This window comes from Peromyscus eremicus, chromosome X (genome assembly GCF_949786415.1).
Source record: "Peromyscus eremicus chromosome X, PerEre_H2_v1, whole genome shotgun sequence".
Taxonomy (NCBI): Eukaryota; Metazoa; Chordata; class Mammalia; order Rodentia; family Cricetidae; genus Peromyscus; species Peromyscus eremicus.
The window spans coordinates 26,392,326-26,408,392 of record NC_081439.1 but is presented as its reverse complement, the minus strand read 5'-3'; the positions used below and the strand labels follow the sequence as shown (position 1 = coordinate 26,408,392).

At 41.3% G+C, this 16,067-nt stretch overlaps 1 protein-coding gene across 4 annotated transcripts in view; it reads left to right on the top strand.

Moving 5' to 3' along the window:
* Window positions 1-14,771, top strand: part of Ctps2 (CTP synthase 2) — a 131,025-nt gene extending 116,254 nt beyond the window's left edge. For all 4 annotated transcript variants that reach the window (XM_059250553.1, XM_059250554.1, XM_059250555.1 and 1 more), the window contains exons 18-19: window positions 12,542-12,651; window positions 14,567-14,771. In XM_059250553.1, the coding sequence (XP_059106536.1) occupies window positions 12,542-12,611 (70 nt within the window). In that variant the 3' untranslated portion in view covers window positions 12,612-12,651; window positions 14,567-14,771. The remainder of the gene's footprint in view (window positions 1-12,541; window positions 12,652-14,566) is intronic.
* The last annotated feature ends 1,296 nt before the right edge of the window (window positions 14,772-16,067 follow it).

The window sequence follows — 16,067 nt, the reverse complement described above, 5'->3', positions numbered from 1 at the left end:
ATCGAAACCTTGCTTCAAAATACAAAACAACAACAAAAAAAAATCAAACTAAGAGCCTTGTTTTGAGGGTCCCACCTAAGAATACCCACATATTCAGTAATTCTTGAGTCAAAATCAGAATATAGTTATATTCACAGCTAATATCTATGACAGTGACACAGTATACATGCACATAAGGAGCAGTCATGGACAAGATGTAAGTGGAGTTTGGAGAAGTCCATTTTAGGTTTCCTGTGCTCCCTCACTCCCTTCTGTGCTAGCAAGCACACCTTCATTCCAGCACTGCGTGCAAGCATGCGTGTGCGTGTATGAGTGTGTGTGTGTGTGTGTGTGTGTGTGTGTGTGTGTGTGTGTGTGTGTATGTATGTGTGGTGGTGGTTCTGCCCATAGACTTGGAGTTGAGAGATTTTTACTAAGGGATGGTCACGCAGATGTTCTCTACCTAGTATCCATCAAAATTCCAGACTCCCTGAAGGAAAGCAGTAGTCATCATAAATCACATTGTACAAACAATGTAGACCGAGAAAAGTGACCCTATTCAAGTTAGTAGTAGAGAATTCATTCTGAAAGTCATCAGCTACAGACTGACCCTACAAGCCTTTTGAAAGATGGCAGCTGCCAGGTTAATTCATTTTGAATAAGTGCAAATCTATTTTTAGAGTAAACATGTCTAACAGGAAATTATGCTCCATTCAACATGTAATTGTAATCTTTGGTACTATGTCTCTTTTTGTGTCAAAATTTTATCTGTCCCATTTATAAGAGGTAAACACAAAGGTTGGAGAGATGGCTTAACCATTGAAAATGCCTCCAGCTCTTCCAGGGGACCTGACTTTGGTTCCCAGCATCTACATCTGGTAACTCAAAACCACCTATGACTCCAGCTCCAGGGGATCCACCACCTTCTTCTGGCCTCCTTGACTACCTGCACACAAGTGGTATACACTCACCCAGACATATACATATGCATGTTTTTTAAAAAGGTAACCACAAGTTTGAATGGTCTTGCTAGCACAGTTCAAGAGGAATGAGACTGATTCGTATAATTGTAAGAAAAATTTAGAAAACTTGGACGCTTGTGTCAGCAGTGAGGGTACAGAACTACACAGCTCCTTGATATTAGTCTCAGCAGCTTCAGGAATTCCCCTAGACTTTCACGGACCTTGATTCAGGCCAAACTGAGAGTTTGTGGCTTGGACACTGAAGAGAATTTCAGAACTAGCTGGTATATAATGAAGTAGAGTTGGAGATTTTATTGAGGACATTTTAATAGAGAGGGTTAAGAAAAAGAGAGGTACTCAGAAGAAAGTACTACATGGTGAGAGCATGGTGTGGGCTTCTCCCAGACTCACTGAAAGTACAGCATACCCAAGTTGAATACAGGCTCTGAAAGGGGCAGTCACAATGACTTGTCTTAGCATTAGCCATATATACAAGTTACATCTCAAAAGGTTGCTTAGAAATCTTTTTTTTTTCCTTTTTTCTTTTTCGTTTGATAAGAGATATCTGAGGTGGCTCTAAAGATGCCTTGAATGGAATTACAGTCTGGTTTAAAAGGAACCAGGAACCACTAGGGTTGCATTAAGGAGTTTAGTATATGTCTTTTCTCTATAAACGGAGTTTCTGGTGAAATTCCTAGAAAATGTTTTATAGCTAGGAAGGGGAAAAGGCTTTTTTTGAGATTTTATTTATTTTTAGTTTCTGTGTGTAGGGTGTTTAGCCTGCATGCATTTCTGTACACCAGGTGTATGCAGTGCCTATTGGGGCCAGAAGAGGGAGTCAGATCCTCTGGACTCATATCTGACTGATGTGAGTGACCACATAGGTGCTGGGAACCAAACCTGGATCTTCTGGAAGAGCAGCCAGTGAGTTCTTTTAACTGCTGAGCCATCTCTCCAGCCCCCCAAAGGGCCTTAAGCAGCTAGTAACTAATTGCGCTGGAATTCTCAATTCTCCATTGGCAAGAGACTTGGATTCCAGGGTGAAGAGTTCCTTTCTGCTTCTCGTGTCCCCAAACGTCCCTGGTCTTTCTCTCCCACCTTACTTGCACTACACAGAATGTGCTAAGGTGCTTGGAATGGGGAGTTCTTTAGTCTGTAGAAGCAAAGCATCTATATAACCTGTATGAGGAATATGCTAAGGTGCTTGGAACAGGGAGTTCTTTAGTCTGTAGAAGCAAAGCATCTATATAACCTGTATGAGGAATATGCTAAGGTGCTTGGAACGGGGAGTTCTTTAGTCTGTAGAAGCAAAGCATCTATATAACCTGTATGAGGAACTGCTCTGGAGGCTGGTGTTGGTGATTGGACTCCAGGCCTTGCTCATATTAAGCATACAGCCTTACACTGAGTCACACTCCTGAGCCCCAGCCCAGGAATTCCATTTTAAAGCAGCAGAAGGATATACAATTTACCTTTTTCAGCACATGTGTGTCTCTGTCTGCCCTGCACAGCTCTTATGCCCAGTCGGTACACAACAAGTTTAAGAGCAGCTTCTAGTTTTATGATGTGGGCATCTGTCAGACCCATTTGTAGGTTAGAGTAAGACTCTTGCTTAGGTAGTGCTCATCTGTATCAGAACACAAGAACTCAGGTACAGTCAATACACAGTTCACAGGAGTACAACTCTTTGGGTGAAACGGTGTTTTAAAGGGTAAAACTGGGCTTTTAAGACAGTTGAGTAACATTTTATTTTAAGTTTTGGACCTTGAATCATGACGCCAACCAACATTTACTGTCTCTTATACAGAGAGATCATCTTTTCATAGCAAAACAAGAGGCATGGTGGTATTCAAACCAATAGAGAAGGTACTTAATGGTGCACTGTATTTGATTGACTATTGCAGACCAAACTCAAAAGTCAGAACTACTTCATAATCAAAAGGGTCCTTAAAGGAAGTGTGTTCCTGGAGTCTGGCTCTTCCATTTCCTGATTCCCTTGTAGACTGGACTCCTAGTGTAAGTCTATTGTCTTCTTCCCATTTGCTCTTGCCACTTAGTTTTCTTTGAGTGATGCTGAGGATTGAACCCAGCCAGGGCTTTGTACGTACTCCAGCCTTGAGCTCCATCCCCAGCCTACCATGATACCTTTCTCTTTGAATCCCGGAGGCAGTCAGGAAGAGAAGGAACCCATTTCACTCACACTGTCTCTGTCTGTCTTTCTAAATCACATGCTGACTTCAACCTGAGATGAGTTACTTTTTTGTTGATTTCTAGATGTAATGCTATAGAAAATTTTGGGGAAAACATCCATAAGCTCAACAACCTAATACAATCGCACTGTATTCATTTTAAAAATATTTCCTTCTAGTCTTTCTACCTATATATGGTTCTCCTTGGCTGTAGTAGTGGTTTGAATGAGATGACCCCTGTAGACTCATATTTGAATGCTTGCCACCCAGTTGGTGGAACTATTTAGGAAGGATCAAGGGATGTGGCCTTGTTGGAGGAGGCATAGCTTTGTTGGAAGACTTTTGTCACTGGGATTGGGCTTTGAGGTTTCAAAATCCTGCACCATTCCCAGTTAGAACTCTCTCTGCCTCATGGTTGCTGTCTCAACATGTGAGCTCTCAGCTACTGCTCGAGTGCCATGCCTGTTTGCCTGCTGTCATGTTTCCCACCATGATGGTCATGGATTCATCCTCTGAAGCTGTAAGCAAGCCCCCAATTAAATGCCTTCTTTTTTGTCAGATGCCTAGGTCATGGTGTCTCTTCACAGTAACAGAAAAGTAAGCCAGGTACAATAGTGAATATATGTATTTCCCCTGCAGTTCTTTTATTTTGAAAACTTTCAAGTATACCAACAAGATAGCAGATTAGTCCAGTAATCCTTGTAGCCATTTGGCCACATGTACCAGTTGTTATAGTTCTGCTCTGCTCCCTTTCTTCCTCCATCTTCTGTGTACAAAGTTTAGCTTTGAACCATTTACAAGTAAGTTGCAAACATGGTAGCACTTCATACATAAATATTCATAAATTTTCACATTTTCACACAATTCAATGTCATACCTAAGAAAATTAATATAAGTTCCAATGACATGACCTACTATTTAGCCTATACTTTATCTTTTAGCATTGTAGGAGGGTCTCCCATATCCCAGGCTGCTTCCAACTCAATATGTGGTTGAGAATTACCTTGAATTCCTCCCTGGTGATGGGATTGCAGGCTTGTACTACCACACTTGGTATGTGGTGCTGAGGATTGACCCCAAGGCTCTGTCCATGCTAGGCAAGCATTGTACTGTACTACAAGGACATGTGGCCTGAGCTTTCAGACCCTGAGCTCTGGAATTGAGTAGGACTCACTGAATCCAAACCCAACTCTTCTTTCCTGAATGGTTGGGACCTCATCTTTCTTTGCACTGTTTCTTTATAAAAAGTTTCTTTGGAGCCAGGCAGGCTGTTCTCTATGAGTTCAAGGCCAGCCAGGGATACATAGTGAGACCTTGTTTCAAAAAAGGGGGTGGAAGGCTGTGGATTAATATTATAGTTTAGTATTTATAAGGCCCTGGACTGTACCCTAGCAACACACCACATACAGTCCCCCCAACTCAAAGTAAAAGTCCCTAGTTTACATAGTAATAATGAAGATTAAATTTCCCACTATTATAGAAATCATTTTGCACAATGCTTGGTCTATGGTAGGAACTTAAATGTGAATTATTCTTCTATTATTGTTACTAATTTTACCTTAGTTCCAGCTGCCTTCATCTTTTACCTACTACAAAGCCTCTTGCCTGGACTTTGTGCCTCTGGTTTTTCTCCTTCTAATCCTCATAATCCATCTTCTGCCATGAGAATGGTCTTCTCACATGACTTTGCAGCTCCAAACCCTCAAAGGCTTACTTTGGTTTATGGAATAAAATGCACATAAATCCATACAGAAGACCTCCGAGTCTTGAGAACTCCCTAGAGGGGTTTAATGCCTTTGCCTCCTGGCTATTGATATATATTCTGGACCTGCTTAGTGAGAAGGAACACCAATCTATATCCTATTAGGATGTCAGCTCATGGGACTTGGGAAGGTGGGCATGGGGCTGAGGGCCCCAGGTTAACTGTACCGTGATAACACTGTACCTTTCTCCTTCTAAGCCCTAGAGTCTGAGGCATGCTTGCCTCACTTTGCCTGCTCCAAACCAAAGACTCAGATGTTCTCCCCTGCACCTATGTGCTGTTCAGTTTCTAGTACACTGTAAACTTGGACCCACCTTGCTTTTGGACTTTTGGCCTTCATGGTTGACGCTGCTAGGGCCAATCATGCAATATGTGCTTAAATGTTTTATTGCTGTGGTGGTGGTTTTGATGGTGGAGTTGATGCTTCTGGATCTGCCACTCATTGGAGGGTGGTGTCCAAGCTGCTGTTGACCATCCTTAGGGCTGCTGTGAGACATAGTGGACATGAGGCTTGGTAGACTTCTATCAAAAGACCACTTTCTCTCCTTTGTTACATTTCAAACAAAAGGGAATTGGGACAGAAAGCCCAATCTTTTTTATTTTTATTTTGTTTGCTTTGAGCTGTTCTTTTCAACATCTTTTCACCACCTCCATGATTGACTTCAACTTATACTTAGAGGGTTTTTTTTTCTGGCAAGTTATTGTTAATAAGTCACATCTGAGTACTCCTTCTTTTGGGGATTATGCATTGGTTAAAAGGTGCTCTTTATAGGTCTCACTTCACTGTGGCGTTGATAATATGGTTGCCAGCCAGGAATGGAGTTCAGAGTGATACAGACCACTGTGCTTTTAAAGCCCTGCCTGGGTTGAAGTCTCCTGTTTACTCTGAGATGCAAAACACATTCAGAGCATACTAAGTTTTTATTCCCTTGCTCTTGTATTTTATGGCTTCCAGGGGCCCTTCGAGAAACAAGTAAGTATAGCAGTAACAATGCTTTGGGGAAAACTATGCATGGCAATGTGTTTTTAAAACACACTTTTTCACATGAAATGGATTTTAATACAAAGTACTATAGGAACTCATGCATGCTGGGAGTCCTAACTATGCCATTAAGCTTGTTTTTAAATTCCAACCACCTCTTTCTATTAATAGAGAAGAAGTGATTAATGGCTGCTTCAGGGTAGCATAAAAGGTGGGGTATATGGAATATCACCACACCCTTCCCCTCCTATCTTGGAATATTTTCATTTACTGGGAATTTATTAGGAGTAAGGAGTCATTGGCAGACAGGTTATCCATTAGTTTTAAATCAATAACTATACATTAAAACTTTCTCAAATGACAGAAATGTTTCACCTTGTCTAGCATGTTTGAAGTCCAGGGTTCCATGCCCAGCACTAGGTAAACTAGGTTTGGTAGATCATGTCTGCAGTCTAGCACTTTGGAGGTGGAGGCAGGAGGATCAGAAATTTGAGGTTATCCCTGGCTACATAGTGGGTTTGAAACCAGCATGAGTTACAAAAGACTATTTCAAAAACAAATAAACATGGAGACCATTGTGGTCGAGCCTTGCAAGTCAAAGTAGTGTGCTAGGATAGCAATTCCCACCTGTGTTGAAACTGATGGTTTTGATCTTGCCACTGTTAGAACCCGGGCCTAAAGCACAGAGGGCTGTGAGCAGGCCAGGCACACACCCAGTCTTTCTGCTGCCACCTGGAGGTGGAAGGCAGCCTGATGGCTTTCACATTGCATAGTCACACATTAACCAAGCCCCACTCCCTGTCCTCTCCTGTAGCCTAATCACATAGGCCTCATTCCCTGGCCTCGGTCAAGTAGCACAGGTTACATACTAATGAAGCCTGCTCCTGCTTAATACAAGACCTCCCTTTCCCTTGGAAGCCTGTAAGAGGAGATGCCTTGCTTTGTTGGTGTAACTGAAGCTTCTTACTTCAAATCCCCAGCTAAATATCTTGCATTAAAGATGATTTGCCTTGAGCCAGGTGGTGGTGGTGCACACCTTTAATCCCAGCACTCGGGAGGTAGAGATAGGCTCATCTGTGCTTTCGAGGCCAGCCTGGTCTACAGCAAGTTCCAGGACAGCTAGGGCTACACAGAAAAACCCTGGAGAGAGAGAGAGAGAGAGAGAGAGAGAGAGAGAGAGAGAGAGAGAGAGAGAGAGAGAGAGAGAGAGAGATGAACTATTTTAAAAAAGAGTTTCTACTACTTAGGGAACATGTGTATGAGAAATATTTGCTATGATTTTAATTAACCATACACAGCAAGGTCTTTAAAAACACTTTTTTTGAGGAAATAATGATAATCACTATCATAGTGATTGTAGTTTATTTTTTAATCTTTTTAAAGTTTACTTATTATATTTTTATTTTGCATGAGTGCATGTGTCTGTGTGTGTGTGTGTGTGCATTCATGTGTGTGTGCATGCATGGATGCATGCATGTATGTGTATGTGTGTGTGTGTGTGTGTGTGTGTGTGTGTGTGTTGAGAGGACAGCTTTCAGAAGCCAGTTCTCTTCCTTTCACCAAGGGGTTCTTTGGATCGAATTCAGGTCCTCGGGCTTGGCGGCAGGCATCTTTACCTGCTGGGCCATCTGGCTGGCTCCATTAGTTTTAAATCAATACTATCCATTAAAACTTTCTCAAATGATGGAAATGTTCGATAATCTGCACTATTCAAAAATGGCAGTCATTAGCCTCACATAGCTGTAGAGTACTTGAAGTGCTAGTTCAAGTAAGGAATGGAATTTTTAATTCCATTTGACTCTAATTGTTTTAAATTTATATAACCACGGTGGCTTGTACTTATACTGGACAATTTAAAACTTTGCTTCCTTACATGTAATAAGAGATACAGTTGTTTGTTTTGTGACACTTAATGGAATTGAACATGCAAAACCATAATATTTAGCTGGGCATAGTGCTGGTCTTTAATTCCATACTCAAGAAGCTGAGGCAGGAGAATTGTGAGTTTGAGGCTGTGTGGGCTACACTGCAGAATCATGTTCCATAAACAACAGCAGATCCGTGTGTGTGTGTGTGTGTGTATGTGTGTGTGTGTGTGTGTGTGTGTGTGTAATTATTTAAAAAGATAGATAGATTAATATTAATATAGAGCTGAGATAACTTTAAATGAATATGCATATCTAGCTTATGACTCACTCTTAAGTTTGTTTTGTGTGAAACAAAAATAGTCCCCCAAATCATATAGGGCCCAGAGTGGCGCTTACATTTTCCAGTCTGTTGCAGAAGCCGGTGTTGTTTTGTGTTTGTTTGATGACCCACATTTTATTTCTATCACTTGTTTTTGGCCTCCAGATGAGTGCTCTAAATCAGCAAGTTTAGCAGTAATGCCTGTTCTGACAATTCTGTTCTCGAGTGTCATGGTTTATTGTCCTACCTAGTCTCAGAACACTTAGGAAAAAAATTATTAACCTTAGAGATGAATAAACTCAAGCTGAGCCTCAATTTGCTTGACTCAGGTTGTTCCATTTTGATGCATTGGCAGTTTGGTAGAAAGTGAGAGCTGGTAGGTTAGAGCTGACCCATCTAAGGCCCTCGTGGGGAATTCTACCTGGCACAGGAAATAATTCGTACTTAAACTAATTTCTGTTTTTAAATTAACTTTAAAAATGATTTTTAGGAAAGAATTCTGAAACTTAAGTGCCTAATGGTTTTTCCTGATTCTCTATATTTCCCTAAGTTTTGAGATCACGTCACAGGAACATGTAACCTTCATGAATAACAAAAGCTTATTTTTATGTAATTTTCAGACCAGATTCATACATGTCTGGCCAATCTCTGAAGTTGTAGCTGTTTTGATTATTAATTAACTAGTTAATTGATTTTGAGATAGGCTCTCACTCTGAAGTTTACAGTATGTTGGAATTCACTCTGGGGTCTAGGCTGGCCTCAGATTCACGGTGTATCTTCCATTCTCAGCATTGTGAGTGAGGGGGTTAGAGGCATGGACTATCATGCCCAGTTTATGCAGTGCTAGGGATTGAAGGCAAGCACTCTGTCAACAGAGTTACGTCTCCAGCCTTTGGGTCAATCTTAAAAACAAACTGCCGGGCGGTGGTGGTGCACGCCTTTAATCCCAGCACTCGGGAGGCAGAGGCAGGCAGATCTCTGTGAGTTCGAGGCCAGCCTGGGCTACCAAGTGAGTTCCAGGAAAGGTGCAAAGCTACACAGAGAAACCCTGTCTCGAAAAACCAAAACCAAACCAAACCAAACCAAACCAAAACAAACTAACAACTAAAACAAGCTCTCAGTCATTGTATAGCAGTACAAGTGCTTTTTCCTAACTAAAAAGTGGGAGGTGGTATTTGACTTTAATAATAATGATATGTTGTTTTATATCTTTAGCTAACCTATATTCCATTTTTTATTAATTCTTAACCTTTTCCTTGCTGTTTTCTCTGGTCTGATGCCACCATACCTCTGCTGTTTTGTCAGAAAGTCAAGAAGGAGAATGAATAAACAAAACAGAAACTTTGATGATTTAGTATATCTGTTTATTGATAATCACTCAGTAAGTGGAGAGTAGGAGTTTTGTTTTCTAGTCTATCTGCATAGAGCTTTCCCAGTGATTTTCCCTTTTCCCTTTAAAAGAACAAAAGTGAAATTTCACTGGTTAAGGATTTCAGACTTTTATTGCCATTTAGGTCAGCAAATGCCTGGCCAAAGTTAGGGATGTGTCAGGCATTAGGAGTCTTTATCAGGAAATGAAGACCCAGAGAAACTTTTGTTTGTTCTCTGTCTCTCTCCCTGTCTCTTCCTGTCTCTCTCCTCCCCTCCCCTCCCTCCTTCCCCCTTCCTTCCTGTGTGTGTATGTCAGAGGACAACTTTATCGAGTTGTTTCTCTCCTTTCACCTTTTATGTGGTGGCTTCTAGAGATTGAACTCGGGTCCTCGGGCTTGCACAGTGAGTTCTTCACCTGCTGAGTTATCTCGCTGACCTCTTCAGGGGTTTCTGTTATAGCATAGCTGTCGAACAGCAGGAGAGTCACGGAACATAGACGTGGACAAAGAGGATGGGATATCATGACAATCGACTGGGACAACTCCCTGTTTAGGGAGGCACCCTTCACTTCAGGGTCTACATGATCTGCTTCAGGGAAGGCCAGAGCACCTGTTTTAGGGCAGAAGGGCCAGATGAAAGCTCAAGAGACCTTCTTGTGTATGCTTTTGTTACCGGTAGTCCACCAGAGAAGACCATCCAGACAGAGTTGATAGCCTATTGAAAGTCTTTATTCCAGCTTCTGGGACTACTCTCAGGTCTTCAGGACCCCAGTATAACCCAGAGATTTTAGAGCAAGTGGCTTTTAGAAGCAAAAACCACATCCGGTTATCTTGCTCCGCAGCTGCAGGGGGAGGTTTTGCACAAGCAAGCAGTTTAACAAAAACTAAGATGAGCAGTTATGGAGGGAGAGGTTTGTATAAGCATGTGGTTGTTTAACAGAAGCCAAGATAAATTAGCTGGGGTATCTTGGCCTTGGTTCCTAGAATAGAGCTAGGTAATTTTCCATGGGATTTGCTATCAAGGAGATCAAATTCTAGTCAATCCTAAAATGATCTCATCAAGAATATGAGATGGAGGAACCTCTGCACTGTCTTGCCCTGTCACATTACCTCAGATTCCTTTACTTTAAAATGTTCACTATGTTAAGGTGCCATATTTTGGAGTAGTGTGTCCTGAACCCTCTCATTGCCAAAGAAAATCATTGTCATCAGAGCAATGAAAAGTGAAAAAAAAATCCAGCATTGAACTAATAGCTTATGAACTTGGGAGCAGATTGACTTCAGTAGGAACAAGACAATGTGGTGCTCAACCTCAGATAGACTGAGATTTAGTCCCTTTTTGTTGTTTCTTTTTTACTCTTTCTGGGGGCCCACCACCCAGATCCCAAATAAATCACACGTGGAGGCTTATTCTTAGTTATAAATGCTCAGCCTTAGCTTGGCTTGTTTCTTGTCAGCTTTCCTTAACTTATCCCATCTACCTTTTGCCTCTGGGATTTTCCAGTTCTCTTACTTCTGTATATCTTACTCTTACTCCATGGCTTGCTGTGTAGCTGGGTGGCTGGCCTTTGGAGTCCTCCTCCTTTTCTGGCTTCTTCCTCCCTTTTCTCCCAGAGTTCTCCTTCTATATATTCTCTCTGCCTGCCAGCCCCACCTGTCCTTTCTCCTGCCTTGCTATTGGCTGTTCAGTTCTTTATTAGACCATCAGGTGTTTTAGACAGGCACAGTAACACAGCTTCACAAAATTAAACAAATGCAACATAAACAAAAGTAACACACCATAAAAAATATTCTACAATAGTCCCTAGTCTAGATTGACTTGAAATAAAGGGATCCATCCTCTATGCTTTCCTTTTCCTAAAAAATATTGTTTTGAAGGGTTCTGGCTATGATCTTCTGGCTCCGTTGCTTTTGGTTCTGTGGTAAGGCAAAACACCATGGTGGGGAGCACATGGTAAAAGAAAACTGTTTACGTTATGGTGGCTAGGAGGCAAAAAGGGCAAAGAGGGGCAGAAGTCCCAGTAGCCCCTTCAAGGTGTGTCCATAGTGGCCTCATTTCCACTTGTATCACTTCTTTCAAAAGTTTCTTTGTGCGTGCGTGCGTGTGTGTGCGCATGTGTGTGTATGGGTTATGTATTTGCGTACACATCTGCCACAATGCTGAGAGTGGAGGTCAAAGGGCAACTCTTGGGAGTCAGTTATCTGGGTTTCAGACTCAGGTCTTAAGGCTCTATGTACAGAAAGTGCTTTAACCTACTGAGCCATCTTGGTGGCCCACTTTCTTTATAAAATAATTAAAATTAAACACAGTTTTAAGGTTATCCTAGAAGTATATGTAAGTATGTATCGAATACCGGAAGTATTCCCCTTTATATCCTCACTCTCCTTTCTCTTGCCCCTTCCTCCCATTAGTCATGTTCATCCCCCTAGACAGTTTTACTTCTTTCATGTCTTATATACATGCATGATTTTATGTATTTTCTGTAAAAGGAATCTCAAATAAGATAAAACATACAAAATTTGTCTTTTTGAGACTGGGTTAATTCTCTGCATATGATCATCTCCAGTTGCACATATTTTCCTGCAGATGACATGACTTTTTTTAGAGACAAGTTTTCACAATAGCCCACCCAGCTTGGCCTAGAACTCTTCGGGAGTCCTCCTGCCTCAGCCTCATAAGTTCTGGGATTACAAGTGTGAGCTACCACTCCTGGCTTCAGGCTTTCGTATGAAATCAGATTGTTAATAGAACTCCTCGAGTAGAAAGCAAGCCACAGACACAGGGTCAGGCAGCAGAGCAGTCAAGGCTTTGTGGAAGTGGACAGCTGATCTGTAGTCTTTGATTTATACATTTCAACCTATAAAACACTTTCCTAAATGCTCTAATAATAATAACTAACCTACGACTTGTGATGAAGGCATGTAATCAGTTTCTCTGAGCAAAGAAGGACCATTGCATGTGGTTAGACTACAAAATGATCATCATATATTCTTAGTATTTCCTCTACATGGATCTTAATTATGGAACAGGTTTGGAGCTAAAACTTGACTAATGATTTGTGGCATTTTTTTTTAACATCTTGCTGAGTGACTTTTCTCTGTTAATCTAGTGATGTATACAGTGATGTCAGCGATGACAGCTATTCCGAGGCAAAGCTGGCTGAACTGGAAATCAACTGAAGCTCTTTCTTGCCTCAGGAATAATGGGCCACCTGAGAGGGTAAGGAAGCATTTTGGAGGATTATTTGTTTGTCTCACAGGAAGCTGGCATCTTGGTAGAGATGGGAGCATTACAGGACTTGGTTCCCAGGGTCCTTCTCAGCCCAGATTTAGCCTTGGTGCTGTTAAGAGACAGTGTTTGGGAGAAAGGGCATACATCTGAGGCCAGGAATGAGCATATCAGTACCTGTAAATTACTGGTCAGAATTGTAATAGTCTATGTTGGAGATTGACCAGAAAAGATTGTAATGTCAGATAGTATTTATGCTTATGGGCTTGTCATAGCTATTGCAGTGAGAAAGCAGGCATAGGCAATATAGAAACAAATGGACATAGTTGTGTGCCAATACAACTTTATTTACAAAAACGACTTGCTAATTGTGTACATATTACATGTTTATAATGCCAGCACTCAGGCAGTGCCGTTCAAAATAATCCTCAGGTACACAGTGACTGGATTATATTAGATTCTATATTAAAAACAAAAACAACCCCCCAAACCTACTTTCTGAATAAATTGCAGTTATCCATGTATGAAAAGGTCAAATCATAATTAAAACCACTGATTTGTGTGCTATCTAATTTTTCCTTTTCTTTTTAAATGATACCCTTGGGCCAGTGAGGTGGCTTTGCAGGTAAAAGCACCTGCTATGCAAGCCTGATGACTTGACTCTATCCCCAGACCCCATGTTGGAAGGACAGAGCTGATTCCTGGAATTTGTCCTCTGACCCCCACACGCATGCTATGGCACAGCTATGCTTTCTCTGTCTCTCTCTCTAACATTTATACAATACATATTAGTAAAAGTAAAAGTAAAAACAAAGTAGGGGGCTAGAGAGATGGCTCAGTGGTTTAAAGTGCTAGCCAGAGGACCCAGGTTTGGTTCTCAGCACCCACATCGTGCCTCATGACTATCCATAACTCCAGTTCCAGGCCATCTGGTGCCTTTTTCTGGCCTCTGTGGGCACCAGGTATGTACATGGTGCATAAATATACATACAGGCAAACACTCATCACATAAAATGAAATAAATAAATCTTTAAAAAGTTTTTAAAAATTCAACAAAATAAAACAAAAGACCATCTTGCTGAATGTGTTATAGGCCACTCATAGCAGGGCAGATTCTCTTGACTTTGTGTAAAACAAAATATGATTGGGGCTGGAGAGATGGGTTAAGTGTACTTGTGGCTCTTATAAGGGGCCCGGGTTCAGTTCACAGCCCCCATGTTGCAGCTTACAACACTCTGTACCTCTGGTTCCAGGGGATCTGATGCCCTCTTCTGGCTTCTGAGAGCACCAGGCACACATGCAGCATACATACATACATACATGCAGGCAAAGCACTCAAACACATAAAATAAATCCAAGAAATAAAAATTATAGAGTAGTATTGTTTCTTTGCAAGAAGAGGCTAGAGATAGGATTGGTGTTCAAGGGCAGCTTATTTCCTCTGTTACTATATTTTGTATTCTAAGAGAAGACAGCATCATGGATAGTGTTAATAAGTTTTTGCTTGGAGCCAGATGCCACTTGGGACGACCCTAGAGGTTACGGCAGGCCTGGGGTTGGATATGCTAGTGTTTAGTTGGAACAGCACCTTTTGGACAACTCGTCAAGAGTCCACTGCTCTATTCAACTGGGGCTGTTCTCAGTGATAGAGTGCTTGACTGGTTTGCCTGGGGCCCAAGTTCAATGTCCAGAATTGCAAAAAAAAAAAAACAAAACCCCACAAAGAGTTGTATCGCTCTACTATGAGCTCTCTGTAGATTTTTATGTTTATCTGAGACTACGGTGTGTCATAATTGGGGTGACCTCAAACTAAAATGCTGTAAAGATTAGCAGGGATGATTTTAAAGGAGTGGAGCTTATTATTCACTTTTTGATTTAACTAATACTTACCTTTTTTTTTTTCAAGCCTCTGAAGTAATTATACTTAAGATGAAAGAATTATCCGAAGAAACCACCACACTGTTCCCTAGACATGGGCTACGAAGATTCAAAGGGAATCAGAAAATGTTTACTTCATGAAACAGAACCAAAGGGATCCTTTTCTTTTCCCTCCAGAGGCAGCCTGTAGTAGTCACACTTTGCTATAGTTAATTAAACTTTGTTCAGCAGCATCCTGGCACAGAAAGTGTTTCTGTGTTTTGTCCAGAACATAGTGAGGTCAAAGTGGGAAGCAGGAACTGGGGAGACTTTGCCTTCCCAATATTGTATGGGGAAGGTGGCAGGCATGTGCTATAACCAGTTTCAGGTTTAAAAATGAGTTATTCTTTTACCTGGATATGAAGTATAGCTTGAAGTGGGAGTTAAGGTGATTTTGGTTTCTCATTCTGTTTATTTCCAGTTAGAAGTGAAATTTCGCAGGTGCAAACCTTGGGGTTGTGAGTCTGTTATCTCAAATGCAAAGTGTAAAGGGGATCTGAAAACTCAGGAACCAGGATAAGTAGGGCCCAGTTCCATCTCTTCAACTTGTGGTCTACAAGTGGAAGGAGCAAACCCAACTCCCACAAGTTGTCTTCTGACCCCTGCATGTACACACACACAGACACCAAACAATGTAAAAATGTAAAAATTAGTAATCTTCTTTCTTTTTTTTTTTTTGTTTTTTTGAGACTGTTTAGCTTTGTGCCTCTCCTGGAATTCACTTGGTAGCCCAGGCTGGCCTCGAACTCACAGAGATCCGCCTGGCTCTGCCTCCCGAGTGCTGGGACTCAAGGCGTGCACCACCACTGCCCGGCTTCTTCTTTCTTTTTTAATTAAGTTTACTTTTTATTATTCTTTCGACAGCTTCACAAATGTATAGAATCAATTTTTGGTCATTTTTATCCTTTATTACACTCTCTCATTCCATGCTTACTGAAAGCCTTCTTCTCATGCCTTTTTTGTTGTTTTCAGTTTTTGTGACCACTGTCTTTTTTCTTTTTGAGACAGCATCTCATACTGTAGCCCAAGCTGACCTGGAATTCACTGTGTAGCCTACTATAGTCTTGAACTCACTGTGATTCTCTGGCCTCAGCCTCCCAAATGTTAGGATTATATGTATGAGATATTACACCCTGCTGAACATCAGCAATTTTTTTGAGACAGGGTTTCTCTAACATAGCCCTGGCTGTCCTGGAATTCACTATGTAGAGCAGGCTGTCCTCAAACTCACAAAGATCTGCCTGCCTCTGCCTCTAGATTGCTGGGGTTAAAGGTGTGCACAAACACGCTTGGCTAGCAATTTTTTATAGCAAAAATAACTATTTTAAAGTTAATTGTACAGTAGCATTCACTCATACTGTACAACTATTAGCTTTATGTAGTTACTCCACAATTAACCCCTGTTCTCATTAGCAGTCACTCCTCATCCCCTGGCAACTATTAGATCCAGATTGAGTGAGGCAACTTGGGAATTAAAGAAAGCGCAGACT